General features: G+C 38.5%; 1 protein-coding gene across 4 annotated transcripts in view; it reads right to left on the reverse strand.

Annotated features, from left to right (window-relative positions):
• Positions 1 to 8,832: 8,832 nt before the first annotated feature.
• The window catches only part of cdin1 (CDAN1 interacting nuclease 1), a 160,589-nt gene continuing 149,116 nt past the window's right edge, over positions 8,833 to 20,305 (reverse strand). For 3 of the 4 annotated variants that reach the window (XM_061896055.1, XM_061896054.1, XM_061896052.1), the window contains one exon: positions 8,833 to 9,854. In XM_061896055.1, coding sequence (XP_061752039.1) covers positions 9,719 to 9,854 — 136 coding nt within the window. In that variant the 3' untranslated portion in view covers positions 8,833 to 9,718. Of the gene's footprint in view, positions 9,855 to 9,955; positions 10,044 to 20,305 lie in introns of those variants that run through there. The other variant, XM_061896053.1, reaches the window with a different exon arrangement.

A 20,305-nucleotide genomic window follows, 5' to 3' on the forward strand; every position in this document is an offset into this window, starting at 1 on the left:
GGACGTAAGGAGGGTTGTTAACTGCCTAACAGGCCGGTCAACATGCCTTTTATATTTGTGTGAATGGAGTTGAATAAATAATATCCAAAAAGGTTGAATGGAGGCAGCTGGATTCGTACAGTTAAAGTTCATTTACATGGGCGGGGGTACTAGGATGACAGGGGATGCAAAACAATAACAGTGCAATACTTTTTCATAACATGGTCACTACTGCCTAGTTTCACTTGTTATATTCTTACTTTACTGTTATATTTCCATTCCCATTGTTGCTTTTTTATTGTCATTGTAATATTTTTCTATTTTGTTTCCATTTAAACCCCCATTATTTACTTTTTATTTTTTAAATAGATCTGAACTCTGTACACTGCTGCTGGAATGTTTAATTTTCCTGAAGGAACTCTCCTGAAGGAATCAATAAAGTACTATCTATCTATTGTTCAATATTAGATTTTGGTGTGCAAAATAACAAATAGAAAATAATAAAACCCTATTTTCCAGACCATAGGGCGCACCGGATTATAAGGCGCACTACCGATGAATGGTCTATTTTTGAGTTTTTTTTTTTCACATTTAAGGCTCACCGGATTATAAGGCGTATTCAAGGAGTCATGTTATTATTTATTTTTTCTAAATTGAAAACACCACAGAACTTTCCTCCATGTGATGTCAGATGAAACAAAAATTTAACTGTTTGGCCACAATACCCAGCAAATGCTTGGAGGAGAAAAGGTGAGGCTTTCAATCACAGGAACACCAGACCTAGCGTCAAGCATGGTGGTGGTAGTATTATGCTCTGGGTCTGTTTTGCTGCCAATGGAACTGCTGCTTTACAGAGAATAAAATGGACAATGAAAAAAGTAGGATTACCTCCAAATTCTTCACTCCGGAGGTTGGGTCTTGGGCGCAGTTGGGTGTTCCAAAATGACAATGACACCAAACACACGTCCTAATAAAAGTTTCAATCAATCAATCAATCAAAGTCATGATTTTTTTTTTCATGCTTGCAGTAAGAAATTATTACTTTAAAAAAGTAATTTTTTACTTGTGAGTGTTGCTTAGCAACAGTTGATATTCAAGTTTCAAGCATGTTTTGCTCAATATAGGTCATAAAATCTCAGCAACAAGCTGCAATATCTTACTGAGATCATTTAGGACCAAAACCCTTAAAACAAGTAAAACATTCAAACATAAAATCTGCTTAGTGAGAAGAATTATTTCATCAGACGGAAAATAAGCAGATATCACCCTTATTAGAGATATTTAATCTTACAGAGATTTCAGTTTTTGCAGTGCAGGACCCCCAGTGCTGTTAGACAGAATACATGTTAAGCAGTGTACTGCCCCGCAGGCCGTAGACAGAGGACAAGGCACGGGAGAAGCATGGGAGAGCCAGCCCCCAAGCCAACCAGGGACCACGCCCCACTTGGGCATGAAGACAAAACCGCCCGCCCCGAGGGGCCTAGAGACCCCCCGCAGGAGAGCACGGCGACGCCTCACCGAAGTCGGCAGCCAGAGGACCGTCCAGCACGGGGCCACGGGAACTACCCACCCCCACTATCAACACCTGTTTTTTTTTTTTAATCTTAAAGAAGTTAACTATATTTGTGGTGCAAGGTGAAATGCAGTTGACATCATCTTTAAAGACCACACAGATCCATCACTTATTACAATGACACTCAGCTGGAAAAAATATTTACTGTATATATAGCATGCATGTGAAGAGCATATACCGTATTTTTCGGACTATAAGTCGCAGTTTTTTTCATAGTTTGGCCAGTGGTGCGACTTATACTCAGGAGCGACTTTTTATGAAATTATTAACACATTACCGTAAAATATCAAATAATATTATTTAGCTCATTCACGTAAGAGACTAGACGTATAAGATTTCATGGGATTTAGCGATTAGAAGTGACAGATTGTTTGGTAAACGTATAGCATGTTCTATATGTTATAGTTATTTGAATGACTCTTACCATAATATGTTACGTTAACATACCAGGCACCTTCTCAGTTGGTTATTTATGCCTCATATAACGTACACTTATTCAGCCTGTTGTTCACTATTCTTTATTTATTTTAAATTGCCTTTCAAATGTCTATTCTTGGTGTTGGGTTGTATCAAATACATTTCCCCCCAAAATGCGACATATATGTTTTTTTCCTTCTTTATTATGCATTTTCGGCAGGTGTGACTTATACTCCGAAAAATACGATACCTTTTACAATCATGAGATATATGTTTACGTAGCACACAGACCAGAAGCTATATTGAATGTTTGCTACCGATGTACGTGTGTGTGTAGTGTGTAATATATAAATAAAAAGACCCAGTAAGCAAATATACAGGACTTTCTCAGAACATTTGAATATTGTGATTTATTTTCTGTAACTGAAATATTGCAAGCCTTTTATTATTTTAATATTGCTGATTATGGCATACAGCTGTGACGCTTCGCTGGCATTGTGGTGTTGGTTCGTTCTCTCAAAAGATGCAGTCGGACTTGGACACAGCGTGAAGGTAAGAACTGAAGATTTATTTACACTACAAAACAAACTAAGAACAGAAACACTTGCACAAGGCACTAAAGACAAAACAAACAGAACTAGCATGGGGGCTAGAAGAAACTAAAGGTGCTAGTTTATGAGCTAGGGAATAAACAACGGAATAGCGTGGAAGCTAACTAGTACAAAAAGTATTTTACCACAATCGGGAATCAGCGACGTCACCTGTTGCATCAAACAGAAACTAGAATGCGGGATCGAATGAACAAAAAGGGCAGGCTTAAATAAAGGTGATAATCACAAAGCAGGTGCGCGTGAAAAACAAGAGGCAGGTGACACTAAATGCGTAGCTATGGAAACGAAAATAAACAGGAAGTGCCACCAGGAAAAAAGGAAGACAAATACCAAACAGGATGTGATACAAAATGGAACAAAATCAGACTATGACATGATCCAAGTAGCGAATCATGACAACAGCCTAAGAAAACTAAAAAATCCTATCTTTCCTGACCAAATAAAAAAAAAGATTTATAACAGCAAAACATAATCAGACATTTGAAAATGTCAATTAATGCACTAAGTACTTGGTTGGGAATCCTTTTGCACGGATTACTGCATCAATGCGGCGTGGCATGGCTGAGGTGTTATGGATGCCCAGGATGCTTCAATAGCGGCCTTTAGCTCATTTGCATCTGGTGTCTTTCAGCTTCTTTTTCACAATACCCCACACATTCTCTAAGGGGTTCAAGTCAGGGGAATTGGCAGGCCAATCGAGGACAGTAATGCCATGGTCAGTACACCAGTTACTGGTGGTTTTGGCACTGTGGGCAGGTGCCAGATCATGCTGGAAAATGAAATCATCATCTCCATAGAGCTTTTCAACAGATGGAAGCATATAGTGCTCTAAAATATCTTGGTATACAGCTGCATTGATTCTGGACTTGATGAAACACAGTGGACCAACACCAGCAGCTGACATGGCTCTCCAAACCATTGGGAACTTCACACAGGATTTATAGCAACTTGGATTTTGCTCCTCTCTAGCCTTCCTCCAGACTGTAGTGCCTTGACTTCCAAATGAAATACAACATTTTTTTTTTTGTCTGAAAACAGGACTCTGGACCACTCTGCAACTGTCCAGTGCTTATTTTCCATAGCCCAAGTCAGGACGCTTCTTCCGTTGTCTTGACTTCAGGAGTGGCTTGAGCATGGGAGTACGGCTTTTGTAGCTGTATCTGTTGAAAAGCTAACTATCATAAAGTGAAGTCACTATCATAAAGTGTAGTCACTATAATAAAGTGTAGTGTAACATCTTAAAGTGTAGTCACTAGGTCTGTGAATCTTTGGGTGTCCCACGATTCGATTCAATATCGATTTTTGGGGTCACGAATCGATTCAAAATACATTTTTTTCAATTCAACACGATTCCCGATTCAAAAACGATTTTTTTCCCGATTCAAAAGGATTTTCTTTTCATTCAATACATAGGATTTCAGCAGAATAGTAGTTTTTTGTAAAAAGCTTTTATAATTGTAAAGGACAATGTTTTATCAACTGATTGCAATAATGTAAATTTGTTTTAACTATTAAACGGACCAAAAATATGAATTATTTTATCTTTGTGAAAATATTGGTCACAGTGTGTTGTCAAGCTTATGAGATGCGATGCAAGTGTAAGCCACTGTGACACTATTGTCCTTTATTTTATTTTTATAAATGTCTAATGATAATGTCAATGAGGAATTTTTAAGCACTGCTATGCTGAAATTAAACTAATATTGATATTGTTGTTGATAATATTCATTTTTATTTCACTACTTTTGGTTTGTTCTGTGTCTTGTTTGTCTTCTCTCAATTGCTCTGTTTATTGCAGTTCTGAGTGTTGCTGGGTCAGGTTTGGTTTTGGAATTGGATTGCATTGTTATGGTATTGCTGTGTATTGCTTTGTTGGAATGTATACGCTAGCCTTTAAATATACCTCCTTTTTAGACCAGTTGATCTGCCGCTTCTTTTCTTTTTCTCCTATGTCCCCCCCCCCTCCCTTGTGGAGGGGATCCGGTCCGATGACCATGGATGAAGTACTGGCTGTCCAGAGTCGAGACCCAGGATGGACCGCTCAACGGGACCCAGGATGGACCGCTCGCCTGTGTATCGGTTGGGGACATCTCTACGCTGCTGATCCGCCTCCGCTTGGGATGGTTTCCTGTGGACGGGACTCTTGCTGCTGTCTTGGATCCGCTTTGAACTGAACTCTCGCGGCTGTGTTGGAGCCACTATGGATTGAACTTTTACAGTATCATGTTAGACCCGCTCAACATCCATTGCTTTCGGTCCCCTAGAGGGGGGGGGGGGTTGCCCACATTTGAGGTCCTCTCCAAGGTTTCTCATAGTCAGCATTGTCACTGGCGTCCCACTGGGTGTGAATTCTCCCTGCCCACTGGGTGTGAGTTTTCCTTGCCCTTATGTGGGTTCTTCCGAGGATTTCGTAGTCGTAATAGTTTGTACAGTCCTTTGAGACATTTGTGATTTAGGGCTATATAAATAAACATTGATTGATTGATTGATTGAATGATAAAAAAAAAAAAAATAGATTTTTTAAAAATGAGAATCGATTCTGAATTGCACAACGTGAGAATCGCGATTCAAATTCGAATCGATTTTTTTTTACCACACCCCCAGTAGTCACTATCATAAAGTGTAGTCACCATCATAAAGTGTAGGGTAACTATCATAAAGGGAAGTTACTATCATAAAGTGTAGTCACTATCATAAAGTGTAGTGTAACATCATAAAGTGTAGTCACTATCATTAAGTGTAGTCACTCTCATAAAGTGTAGAGTAACTATCATAAAGTGAAGTCACTATCATAAAGTGTAGTCACTATAATTAAGTGTAGTGTAACATCATAAAGTACAGTCACTATCATTAAGTGTAGTCACTATCATAAAGTGTAGAGTAACTATCATAAAGTGAAGTCACTATAATAAAGTGAAGTGTAACCATGATTAAGTGTAAAGTCACTATCATAAAGTGTAGAGCCACTATCATAAAGTGTAGTGTCACTATCATTAAGTGAAGTCACTATCATAGTGTATTGTCAGTATTATATAGTCTAGTGTCACTATCACATAGTGTAGTGTAACTATCATATAGTCTAGTGTCACTATCATTAAGTGAAGTCACTATCAGAGTGAAGTGTTACTATCATAAAGTGTAGTGTCATTATCATATAGTGTAGTCGCTATCACAGTGTAGTGTCACTATCATGAAGTGTGGTATCGCTATCATAGTGTAGTCACTACCATGGTGTGGTGTCACTATCATACAGCTGGGCATACTGTGTTTAACAGCTCGGATACACAACTAGCGTTTTGAGGAAAAGATAAGAAGAGAGTAGAGTGGTTGCAGTATATGACCCTTCTAAAAAAGGGAGCTAACAATACTGTTAGGTTAGCACGGAGCAAATGGATGTGATAGCCACATGTAGCTTCGCCGTCGGACAAAAACAATCTTAGAAATTCCCCCAATGTTTCCTTTTTTTTTTTTTTTTTACCTAAAAATGTCAGAGCTGTAATAGGTTACGTTAGTATTTAAAATGGCAGAAAACTAGGTGGGTAAAACGAGGTAGGTAAAACCAGCTAGCTGCCGCCTCGCTGAGGCAGAAGTGACTGACAGCCGAGGCAAAAATAATTCACAGATGGCAGAAAAGTCAAAGTGTAATGAGTTTAACAGGTGAGCAATCAGACACGCTGGCATCGATTGGTTTAGCCTGTGTCAGTGTTGTCAAGCTGTTGTCATTCAATGGAATCTATTGAAATTGCACACACTGTCTTGTATTCTCATGGTAGTAAAAAATGCGGGACAAAGTACATCCCTTGACAGCGCAATACGAACTGCATACCTTTTTGTTGTTGCCAAGGTTGTTGAAGGTTGTTCTTCCAAGATCCCATCACTGAGGTGAGAAGTTATATACCTAGCATACATTTTCAGTGAGATAGCGAGTGAGCTAGATACATAAACAGATGCAAATATACATACCAAATACCATATTAACAAAAAATTCACATTCAAATATATACCATCTCATATTTGGTAGCTAGCTAGCTAGCTAGCGCATAATAACATAAATATCCTACGAGTTTGCTAGCTATCGACATAACTGTTTGCTAGTAATATAGCTAGCTAGCCAAATGTCTTAACAAACATGTTACAACTCGTAAAACATGAGGCAGTGACACAAAAACTCAATACATAGTGTATATATCCTATTAGATAACTAACTAGATTTTTTTTTAGTAATACTGTACACCTAGACATTAATAGACGCATAGACGTCACAAAGAAATGCTGAAGCGATGATACAATTTTGAAAGTTGTAACACAAAGATCACAATAGACACATTAGCTTGACAGATAGCTAGAACGTTTTTAAATATTTAGATTGGTATGTACAGTAGCTAGATAATTATCACAAACATAAATGTTAAATAATAAATGTTCTTACCCTTTACATGTGCTTCCATGTCCTGTGACCCATAGGCAGCGCATATCTTCCTCTGAAACAGGGGTCGGCAACCTTTACCACTCAAAGAGCCATTTTGACCCGTTTCACAAAGTAAAGAAAACAATGGGAGCCACATAACTCTTTTGAAATTTATAATGAAATAATACTGCATACAGAGTTTTTTTTTGCTTCATGCTATGTATAAACCAGGGGTCTCAGACACGCGGCCCGCACCTTAATATTAAAATGTAATGTTAGTGCGGCCCGCAAGTTTTATATGAATGCCGCTTGACAGCGTCACACCTGCCAACCATCCCGAATTTCAGAGTAATTATTCTCTCGAATGTACGCTGGTGTTCACCCAATTAACAATAATAAGGGCGTACAATGATGTCACTACCGCCCTTTACAGTTTGCACAAATTGCTTGCCAGCCCAAATAATTCATCAGTAGATCAGTAGAAGCATTTAAGTCTCACCTTAAAACTCATTTGTATACTATAGCCTTTAAATAGACTCCCTTTTTAGACCAGTTGATCTGCCATTTCTTTTCTTTTTCTCCTATGTCCCACTCTCCCTTGTGGAGGGGGTCCGGTCCGATCCGGTGGCCATGTACTGCATGCCTGTGTATCGGTTGGGGACATCTCAGCGCTGCTGATCCACCTCCGCTTGGGATGGTTTCCTGCTGGCTACGCTGTGAACGGGACTCTCGCTGTGTTGGATCAGCTTTGGACTGGACTCTCGCGGTTGTGTTGGATCCATTATGGATTGAACTTTCACAGTATCATGCTAGACCCGCTCGACATCCATTGCTTTTGTCCTCTCCAAGGTTCTCATAGTCATCATTGTCACTGACGTCCCACTGGATGTGAGTTTTCCTTGCCCTTATGTGGGCCTACCGAGGATGTCGTAGTGGTTTGTGTTGTGGTTTGTGCAGCCCTTTGAGACACTAGTGATTTAGGGCTATATAAGTAAACATTGATTGATTGATTGAAATAATTGTTTGACGAGGCTATTGCAGACACACGTAAGAGACTGCAAGGCATCCTTATTCAACATCAATACAGGTTACACTGAGGGTGGCCGTTTAAACAACTTTAGCACTCTTACTAATATGCGCCACACTGTGAACCCACACCAAACAAGAATGACAAACACATTTCAGGAGAACATCCGCACTATAAAACAACATAAACACGACAGAACAAATACCCAGAATCCCATGTATACTGACTCTTCCGGGCTCCATTATATATCCAGCTACCACCAACCCAACCCCCCCACCCTTCCGTGCGTCGGTTGAGGTGGGCGGCTGTTGAACATGTATGCCTTGCAGTTGCGTATGCGTTCAGATAGAGGTCGCATGCAAAATGTGACCGGACGGCCGGCACGCAGATAGCATGGTGAAAATCCTGGCGCGATGACATGTAGAAAGGGTGCTAGAGGTATTGTCATCACGGCACGCCGTTAAAGTTGATTTCTGGGTGAAAATCGAAAAATGTTTACCTGGGAGATTTCTGATAGAGACATTAAAATTGGAAATCTACTGGACTTCTGCGGGCGGTGGGCAAGTATGCGGCTGAGCCACATCAGAGTGGTCAAAAAACCACATGCGGCTCCGGAACGCGGGTTGCCGACCTCTGTTCTGAAAGAATCAGTCAACTTTATAGTCAGATTATTATTATTTTTGATCTAACAAGAGCCCAGTAATGTTTTCTTCCATTAGGGTCTGCTGTAAAAAGTATTTGGAGGTTGTAAAAATATGTTATGTCCAACAGTAAATTGTAAAGCTACATACACATAAATTCACGGAACACATAATACTTGCATTGATCACAGATTTTATTGCTAACAAAGAATAGTTTACCCTTGTTTAAAATGAAGAACCAGACATCTCTGCTAATAGTCTACAGGAGTATTTTTTAGGGATGACACGGTTTGGGTTTTTTCAGGAAAATTGATGATACTTTGGAGTTTGGAAATTATAAAATGACATTCATTCATTGGTTAAAATATGAACATCACCAATTGGTTTCAATAACTTTGACTTTTGGAACACAATGAAAAGAAAAGCATGGAATCAGTAAATAATGAAATATTAATATACATCTTAAATTATGAAACATTGCAATGCAGATGTGGAAGATCACAGCCAATTACTCATAATTAGAGATTTAACATATTTTTTTCAACTGAGTGGATGGCGAAGGGAGGAGAGAGTTCACAGTGAGGCCATAGTCTTAATCAGCCACGATTTGTTGTTTAGCCCTTTGGAGAGTGACTGAGAGGGCACTGAGTGACGCAGGTGAGAAAAAGCCAGGCGTCCTCCCAGCCACCCCCACGGACTGCACCTCGCTTATCTGCTTACGGAACGGAAGAGGAAGGAGTGACAAAGGCCAGGACTCTGGGTGTGATAAGGAAGGGCCTTGTGTCCAGTTCTGGTCCTTCAGTTTACCCTAGCCAAGAGGGGCCAACCGGGGGCCGGGAAAACCATGAAACCCTCCAAATGGCGTTTTGTAGAGTTGAGCAAAGGAGTAAGAAAAGTAGACTAGGGTCAGTTGGAGTTCACGGCGGCAAGTCGTCTCCATGCAGGAAAGCTAAATTACTTCCGGATTCCGGCAGTCCGGTGTTACTGCCCCTTTCCTTCCTGCCTCGTCATCCTGCGCTCTCATTCCTTCCGACGTCTACACCCACCTTTCTCCGTTCGATTTCAATCCTGCTGGCCGGCGTGGCCAAGGGTGACAATGTCTGTAGGGAAGCAGTCTTTGAGAAGGATGCCTCTGTCTCTTTGGCAGTCCAGCTCTCCTATAAACCCGTACCAGTAGATGACAAGCCCAGGTCCGAATCTAAGACAACAGAGAAGAAAGGTCTTAGAACAACCGCGTCATGACAGCATGATAGAGAAAGTGTTATAAAAAGCAGAGCTATACAGACGTACGACCAGCGAGACTGATCTATAAGGTCATTGAGTCTTTGATCCCCATCCAGGAAACTCAGACAAAAAAACGCCGCCGGCCGACAAGATAAAGATCTCCCTAACAGGGTGATACACATTTCATCACGTTACAATGGCTGGGAAATAACAATAATATGTGAACTAACAAAGCGCCATCAAGGACTCCGGAAACTTGTCATCGGAAGGCTTTGGTATATGGCAGAGCACGCAGAGTTCAGCGCAAAGCCTCGAACTCAAGAGTCGCATGTGGTTAATGTGCGACGGCCGACAGAAACCAGCTGTTTCATTCAGATTGCCTTAAAAAATGAGTTGCGGGCTGTAGCGAGTAATGAGTTTCCAAGCAGCTGAGAAATCAGGTTGTGACTGTTTAAATGTACGTTAACACTTCTCACGTTGGGTTTGCTTGAAACTAGTGATGTCCCGATACCAATATTTTGGTCCTGGTTTCAAAATATTTCGGTACTTTTCTAAATAAAGGGGACCACAACAAATGTCATTATTGGCTTTATTTTAACAAAAAATCTTACGGTACATCAAACATATGTTTCTTATTGCAAGTTTGCCCTTAAATAAAATAGTGAACATACTAGACAACTTGTCTTTTAGTAGTAAGTAAACAAACAAAGGCTCCTAATTTAGCTGCTGACATATGCAGTAACATTGTCATTTTCCATTCTATAATTGTGTCGAAATTTTAAGGACAAGTGGTAAAAAATTAATTATTAATGTACTTGTTCATTTACTGTTAATATCTGCTTATTTTCTGTTTTAACATGTTCTATTTACACTTCTGTTAACTTTTAATGATCAGCTATTCTTCTGTTTTTGGATACTCTACACTAGTTTTGGGATGATACCACAAATTTGGGTATCAATCTGATACCAAGTAGTTACAGGATCATACATTGGTCATATTCAAAGGCCCCTTATGTCCAGGGACATATTTACTGAGTTTATAAACATAATATAATAAAAAAAAACAGAAAAAAACGAAAGAAGATTTTGTGATGGTAAGAAAATATTGATGTAATCAGAGTAGTATCGACTAGGTCCGCTCCAGTACTTGGTATCATCACAGTGGATGTTAGGTGTAGATCCACCAATGGCGTTTGTTTATATTGTAGCTTTCAGGAATAGTTGGTGCTGCAGGGAATTCTATGGATTTGTTCTGTAGTGTTTATGTTGTGTTGCGGTGCAAATATTCTCCCAAAATGTGTTTGTCATTGCTGTTTAGTTTGGTTTCACTGTATGGCACATATTTATGAGAGTGTTGGCGTTGTTCATACGGCCACCCTAGTGTGACATGTATGGCTGTTGACTAAGTATGCCCTTCATTCACATGTGTTAAATGTGTTCAAAGTTAAAATGGTCACCTTAATGGGCAATGATTGAACATCATGATATATTGTCTTGACTTTGTCAAATATAGACAAGTCTTTACTCAGCCATTACCATGGATCCGGTGTGCTTTGCTGTGAAGTGAAGCATGCAACCTACAGGGCTGATACTTGACATGATCGTACTTGATTAGTCTCCATGGAGACAAGGGATTAGTGATATTGAAGTAGTTAAACACTGCTGACTGCGGCCAGACATTAGCCTAAAGCACCTCTTCTTGAAGGCCGTTCTGCATGACACAAGTGGGGGACCGGTACTTTTTAGAGAAGGTATAGTACCGAATATGATTCATTGAATAGGTAAAAATAGCACAAAATAAAACAAATGGCAGCATTTAAACATTTTTATTTGTAATAATGTGTTTTGTAATTCTTTGAAATTATATTTTAGAAGTTTTTTATGAGCTCTTAAAAGGACAAATGATAAGAACAACAAAGCCTTTTATTACAACAAACAGCATCCTTGTTAGGAATACAGGAGTTGTTTATGCTCTTTAAAAGTCTATTTTAAAAGCTTTCTATGACTTCTGAGCTGGTATAAAGAGCACAATATGAGAATAAAACCTGCATTTAACCCACCAGATACATGATGGCTTGGAATATGAGTTTTTGGGCTCTTTAAAAATATATTTTAAATGTTTTTGTAGCTGAAAGGGAAATAATAGCACAATAAAATGAACAAATGCATTAACTCAGGAAAAAAATATTTTTTGTTTGAGATATGAGTTATTGGCACTTTTAAATGTATTTTTAGAATATTTTTGTGACATCTGAATACGTAAAAACAGCACAAAATAAACAAATGACTGCATTTAAACATTTTTTTTGTAATAATGTGTTTTGTAACTCTTTCAAATGATATTTTAGAAGCTTTCTTTGCTCTGTCAAAAAGACAAATGATAAGAATAACAAATATTTATACCACAATGAACAGCATCCTTGTTAGGAATATAGGAGTTGTTTATGCTCTTTAAAAGTATACTTTAAAAGATTTCCGTGACATCTGAGCTGGTATAAAGAGTACAATGTGAGAATAAAACCTGCATTCAACCCAACACATACATGATGGCTTGGAATATGTTTTTTTGGGCTCTTAAAAAGTATATAACAGATGTTTTGTAGCTGAGAGAAAAAATAGCAAAATAAAAAAATCAAATGCATTAACTCAGGACAAATCATTTATGTTGTTGTTAAATGAGTTTTAGGTGCTCTTAATAAGTATATTTTAGATGCTTTCCGTGACACCAAACTGGTAAAAAGATCACAATATAAAAATAATAACTGCGTTCAACACATTTTTGTTTGAGATATTTCAATTTCATCACACACTACATTATGAAGGATGCCTGTTTATGTCCTTACTTTGTGTTTTATGGTTTTACTGGGGCGGTTTAGCTCGGTTGGTAGAGTGGCTGTGCCAGCAACTTGAGGGTTGCAGGTTCGATTCCGGCTTCTGCCAACCTAGTCATTGCTGTTGTGTCCTTGGGCAAGACACTTTACCCACCTGCTTCCAGTGCCACCCACACTGGTTTGAATGTAACTTAGATATTGGGTTTCACTATGTAAAGCGCTTTGAGTCACTAGAGAAAAAGCGCTATATAAATATAATTCATTTCACTTCATTACTGTCCAGCATTATATAAATGAACTATACCAAAGTGCATATCAAGTATTTTTTTTTACACTGTGGTCAGGGCCAACTGCAAATGTGAACAAAACTTGCATGTTGCACCAGTCTTTAATATTTGGGTCTGGAATTCTGGACACTGATGCAGAATGGAGAACTCTTCACTGGGAATAGTCGGAGGCTATCCTCAAAAAGACAATAAATCATCATTCATGCTCTTTATTGCACCCCAAAGAGCCACCAGTGGCCTCTTTTTGCCTCTCGAAATTTTCTTTGAAGGTAAGCTGCCATACGTAAAAACTTGTCACAGCTGAACTCTGAACCCACAGTGTCTGTACATGCAAAAGCAATGATTTGTGGCGCTGACAGTGCGGCCGTCCCAGACACTCTTAACACCGTTACGGGCCCCCCGGGGACTTCGACAGGAAGCGGGCAAAAAGGGGCCACATGACGCTAGCAGGAGTTCAGCTCGGAGGTAAAGTGCATAAAAACTTCATCCGGGGCCAAATTCAGGTTGAAATACAGCCTTCAAAAAAAAAACCTCCCCCTATGGTTTGGTTTTAATATCAACTTTGGGAAATATTTTGCATGATCGTGATTTATACGCACTGGAAAGACACCTACAAGGTTGACCCGGCAACTTCAGCAGCGTATTTTAATAGTGGATATTTAAAAAAACGCCCTTACTGTTCCAGCATATGTGAGTGCTTGTATATCCGTGTACAGTCCGGTGCTATTTGACAAGGCCTTGAGGCGCTATTCTACTTACAGACACATTAAAAATATGTCAGGGTATCAGCACCCCCCCCATCTCCGAGAGGCCCAAGCAGCACTCCTGTCCTGCGCCCCATCCCTGCATTCTAACTTTTACTGTGTGTGATTTACGGTGCTGTATCTATGGGCGAGCAGACCCGGAGAAAGCCCACAGATGCACGCCGCAAGTTCACCGCAATGTCACACACATACCTCAGCCTCTCAACGCGCGGACTACCCTAAACTCCCACCGTTTCCATGGCGGACGGCAACACGCCAGCTAAGTCTTAATATGGAAATGTTATGGAAACAAAACCTAAACATTTACATTAGATGACTTTTGAACGGGGGTTGCGCTCCGTTTTTTTTCTTTTTTCTTTTAATTCAACCGCCGTGTTTTGCGCGTAACGCTAGATGTGTTTTATGCAGCAAGAGGCTGCACAAAAGGGGGCTACACCGAGCGAAGGGAAAGGTTAAAACTCTACATCAACAGATAAGGCAGCGGCGGACGATACATCACGTCCCCGCCTGGGTAGAAGGAAGGGCGAGCTCAAATTGAAACACGCAAAATTACCAACAGAGGGGAGCCGTGTCACAGAGGCCCTTTCCATACGGTAAAGAAAATAAATGGACTTTGAATTGTACTCGCAATGAATCCTAAAGGGACGCTGGGGGGGATTGAAATAACAACACTGAGCGGTAAGGGTCGAGCTGGAAGTCAAACCATCTCAAAATAGAGGAAGAAATACAGAGTGAAGTAAAGAAGGAGCCTGCTCGCAAAATAATTTGGTGGGATTTTTTTACTCAACTTAGACCGGGTTCGAAAAAAGGGGATCCATGTCAGGGACAGTCCTCAATTGTCACAGTACTATGTTGAATATGACACAGGGTTCAAGAAATCAATACACAAGTTTTAGTGCTGGGAAATTATTATTGTTTACAAATCAGATTAATCACACTTTTAAATTAATCATGATTAATTTAAAAGTAAAGTCTGTTCAGTTGCCTAGTCGTTAGTGTCCGCCCGGAGATCGGTAGGTCCGGGACCCTGGCCGAGTCATACTAAAGACTATAAAAATGGGACCCTGCTTGGCACTCGGCATCAAGGGTTGGAATTGGGGTTTAAATCACCAAAATGATTACCGAGCAGGCAAACGATACTGCTCACTGCTCCCCTCACCTCCCAGAGGGTGAACAAGGGGATGAGTCAAATGCAGAGGGTAATTTCACCACACCTAATGTGTGCGTTTGTGTGTGACAATCAGTGGTACTTTAATTTTAACTTTATTAATCACATGTTATGACTCGGTTGGTAGAGCGGCCGTGTCAGCAACTTGAGGGTTGCAGGTTCGATTCCCGCTTCCGCCATCCTAGTCACTGCCGTTGTGTCCTTGGGCAAGACACTTTACCCACCTGCTCCCAGTGCCACCCACACTGGTTTAAATGTAACTTAGATATTGGGTTTCACTATGTAAAGCGCTTTGAGTCACTAGAGAAAAGCACTATATAAATATAATTCACTTCACTTGCATAATTTTAATTAACTGAAGGACCCCAGTATTTGCATATGAATGCAATTTTTTAGTCAGAATGTCTTACAGGATTTTTTTTTTTACATTTCCTTGAATGCACATCATTTTGTTTGCTCCAGACTTTGTAACAGTTTTGTCTTAAGTCCAGTCTGGGTGTATTTTGAAGTGGAGATTGCCCGCGAGTACACCAGTCGTAGTCCCCGCACTCATCTTTGCACTGATGTATGTATCGACCTGATCACTGATTATACAACACCCTGTACCACCTTAAATATAAACCTCAACGGTTAAGTTAAATGAGCATGTGCAGTCAAAATAATGTGATTAGTCTGTGTATATACTGTAAATGATTAATGAGATAACTTTTTGTGATTAATCACATGAATTGACACTTTTTTTTTTTTTGGCAGTGCTAATAAGTATAGGACAGGACATGTAATGTCAGGCCTTCTTTCGGTCCCTGATTGGCAATCTGGGCTCACCTGTTTCTGGTTGCCAATCAGGCTTCTTTATATTCAATCCCACTCCGCACACAGGGCTTGATCATTGTTTCTTGTTGTTTAGCATGTATTGCATGTTCCCTGTGCACTGTTACTACCTTGTTTTTTTTTACATTAAAGTAAAGTTTATCTGCACGAAACCTGCCATCATGGGGTTCCAGACCGACACAACCTAACACTATCAATTATTGGGAAATTCTTAAACTGAAGATTTATTAAGACAACACTGCCATTATTACACAATAAAAAAAAAATAAAAATAAAAAAATAAAAATATATATATATATATAAATACACACATACATATATACGTATATATACACATACATATATACGTATATATATACACATACATCCATCCATCCATTTTCTACCGCTTATTCCCATACGTATATATATACACGTACATATATACGTATATATATACACGTACATATATACGTATATATATACACATACATATATACGTATATATATATATATATATACATACATATATATACATATACATACATATATACATATATATATACATATACATACATATATACATATATATATATATACATACATATATATATACATATACATACATATATATATACATACATACATATATACATATATATATACATATACATATATATATACATATACATACATATATATATATATATATATATATATATATATATATATATATATATATATATATATATATATATATATATATATATAATGTATATACCATATTTCTTGAATTGCCGCCGGATGTATAGTATGCGCCTGCCTAGAATTACTGCCGGGTCAAACTCGTTTCGCAAAATAATTAGCGCATGCTTAGCATTACCTTCGGCTCAGGGTTAACGATGGGTCAAACTCGTTTCGCAAAATAGAATTTTTATTAGCACGTCTAGAATTTCCGTTGAGTCAAACTCGTTTCGAAAAAATAATTAGCATATGCCTAGAATTTCCGCCGAGTCAAACTCGTCACGTCACGAGTGACACTTCACCTGTCATCATTTTCAAAATGGAGGAGGCTGATTTCAATAATTTGAAATCGCAGAAAGGTAAGAAGATTAAGAGCTATTCAGTAGGATTTAAGGTCCAAGCTATTGAATATGCTAAAAAGAACAGTAAGCAGCTATGTTTTATTAATATACCGTAGCTGCGTGCGTCAAATATGAGTCATTACATGACTCCCGCCTCCTGGTGGTAGAGGGCGTAGTATCCTTCTTGCAACTACCAGGCTGCAGAAGAAGTGAAAACAAGCAGCAGGAGTGAGCAGCGATCGTTTATTTTTTCCTCTCGCTTGCACTTTTAACATGGAGGATTACATATCAAAAATAAAACAGTTTTCTAAACTGGACTTTCAATCGAAGCAGGAGGTAATGAAGGAAGATCTCCATCGAGACGGAGAGACTTTTAAAACCGAAGAAAGATAAGGAAGACTTCTATGAACAAGTTATCGATGCTTTTGATCAGAAGGAGCTGCGCATGGACTTCATTTATGAGTAAAGGTAAGACCATAATAAAGTTTTTTTTAATTAAATGTGCTTTTCATGATGGTATCCTTACATCACACTCAAATGTATGTGTATATATGTATATATATATATATATATATATATATATATATATATATATATATATATGCAATCCCACTCCGCACACAGGGCTTGATCATTGTTTCTTGTTGTTTAGCTTGTATTGCATGTTCCCTGTGCACTTTCCAGTTGCACTGTTACTACCTTGTTTTTGTTACATTAAAGTAAAGTTTACCTGCACTAAACCTGCCATCATGGGGTTCCAGACCAACACAACCTAACACTATCAATTATTGGGAAATTCTTAAATTGAAGATTAATTTAAAATCTCCTGATGATTGAGGGAACCCCTCATGAAACAGTTCTGTAGAGATGAAGTAGTCTTGTGATTTTTTCCCACACCTACATATATATATATATATATATATATATATATATATATATATATATATATATATATATATGTGTGTATATATTTATATTCATACATATATATACATATTTTAAATATTGTAATGCTCCTAAACATGTTGAATATGACTTACAAGAAAAAGTAGTTCGCATTGAAAATTCAGCATTACATACCCCTTCTTTGTTGAGTATGTTACTATAAAACAAGTTTTTTTTTGTTTGCACACCAATGCTGTGAAAGAAATCCAACCGTCACTCAATGCTCAAGAGTTTCTCTACTTCTTGTGAGTGACGCTTGCTGCGCTGTAATGAGTAAGAGGGTGGAGGTTCGCTTTGAATTTTAAAGGCTAATTGTAGTTTATTACGCAGAGGTGGGCGGGCTCCCTTTAACCTGGCACGTGCTTATTATATACACCGCATTCTCCCCATAAACACCTCGCCGCTGTACATAACAAGTTGGTGAAATTGTTTGTGAAATGTGGGTAATTTCAGAGCGGGGTTGGGGTCTCTCTCGTGCTGCCAGCCGTGCTTTGGTCGGTGTTAATGAGCGGGTGCTTCGTCACATTTAAAGCAGGTGCTAAGCAGGCTACTGTATGGCAGCTTAATGACAGCGAACAAAAAGTCTCCAAAAGGAGAAGAGGCAGCGTTGTTTTTGTGTTTCTGCACACAAAATGACACCGGTGAAGAACTGCTACGATGAAATGACGAAAGTGCATCAATAATACCATTACGTATTTTTTGAGAAGAAACCATAGATGCAATCAGTACTGAGTGGACAAGGCAAGGTTCATTTGATTTGCCTCTTTCATTGAGGAAAAAGCCTTGACTACTCGGTCCAAAACACATCATACAGCTTGACGAAGTATAAATAAAATCCCGCCACAATACATCAATAGCATACCACTCCAGCTCATTTTAAACATATGCGGCAGCAATAATTTAGGCGGCCTCCACCTGAGTTCTCGCCATAAAGGCGTCTTTGTTTTCAGCACCCATACATAACTCTACAAGACGAAGTGCCGCCAAACTTTAAGCTTAAGTCTTTTCTTTGCTGGCTGAGAAGCAGGTAAAATCCTTGAAAATATGTTACTAACTCAGGTGAGAGTAGTGAGGTGTTTGAAGAAAAAAAGAACATAAAGAATAAAGCGGGGTTTTAAAAATTCAATGCCCAAGAAGTTGTACCTTGTGGAGGTTTAGCTCAGATTTAGGAAAAATATCCCTTAAAAGTACAAGATAATCATGTGTTACATCTTTAATACCTTTTAATTGGAGAAAAAACAAAAACAAAAATAAAAAACACTTTAGGTCAGGGGTGTCAAACGCACGGCCCGAGGGCCAGGTCAGGCCCACGAACAGGTTTTATCCGGCCCGCTGGAGGAATTTGCTAAGTATAAAAATTAATCTGAAATTTTTGAATGAAAGAAACAGTTGTTCTACATGTGTCCACTGGATGTCGTAATTGCAATTATTTGCATCTTTGTAGATGATGTTACATATGTACAAAATAAAACACCTGATGTCAGTACATCAGTCGAGGAATATGATAAAACTGCATAAATAACATACTGTAATTTGATTTTGATAAAAATGTTTTTATCTTGATTGATTGAAAATTAACACCAATGAGTTGACTGATGAACATTATCACACCATTTATTCAGAAAATATAAATAACGACAAATAAAGATAGAATACATTAACTGCAAAATGTAAGTCTAAAAAAACCCCAACAACATTATGATTCATCCAATTTAAGAATGTGCTTTTTCTATTTCTAAACAAAGAAAACCATCCAAAGTTGTCTTTGATTTCAAGTTATTGTGCCATGATTTTACCAGTCCGGGCCACATGGGAGAAGACTTTTCTCCATGCGGCCCCTGATTTAAAATGAGTTTGAGACCCCTACTTTAGATGTTAGAGTGGGTTTGATTCAGAATTGATTCTCGATGCAAAATGATTCATGATTCAAAATCGATTCTTTTTAAAAACATTGACTGCCAGTTCTATGATTAACTACCTTCCTCCATAGAAAAAATAATAACCAGCTGTGAAAATTTTTTTACTACAAATAATACTCGTTTTGTTGAATAAAATTCTACCCAAACATTTAAAAAAATCAAATACAAATAGAAAAACAAGAGAAGTATCCCACACTTCTCTTTTCTAAAGTAAATCTGTACAGTAGAAATTGCCATCTACATCAACAATATGATTTGCCTGAGTGGCTAGACAGGACATATTTAAAAAAATAATAAATAATACATTAAAAAAAGATTATATATATATATATATATATGGAGTGGGCAAATTAATGCGTTAATTACGAGTTAACTCATCAATCTATTAACGCCGACAATTATTTTATCGCACATTTGCGTATGTTGTTTACATGCTTTTATTTTGTTAACGACTTTTCTTAACAAGATGGCGTCACCCGGATGGGCTTTGGCGTTCGAGGGACTCTTGGTAAAGATGGAACATTTGGCAAAAATACCGGACAATTCGGCAAATTTCATGGCTGGCTTACAGCGTGGTCACTCCAGGATCACTTACGACCGCCAGACAATTCTGAAT

The sequence above is a fragment of the Nerophis ophidion genome, linkage group LG03, assembly GCF_033978795.1.
Source record: "Nerophis ophidion isolate RoL-2023_Sa linkage group LG03, RoL_Noph_v1.0, whole genome shotgun sequence".
Taxonomy (NCBI): domain Eukaryota; kingdom Metazoa; phylum Chordata; class Actinopteri; order Syngnathiformes; family Syngnathidae; genus Nerophis; species Nerophis ophidion.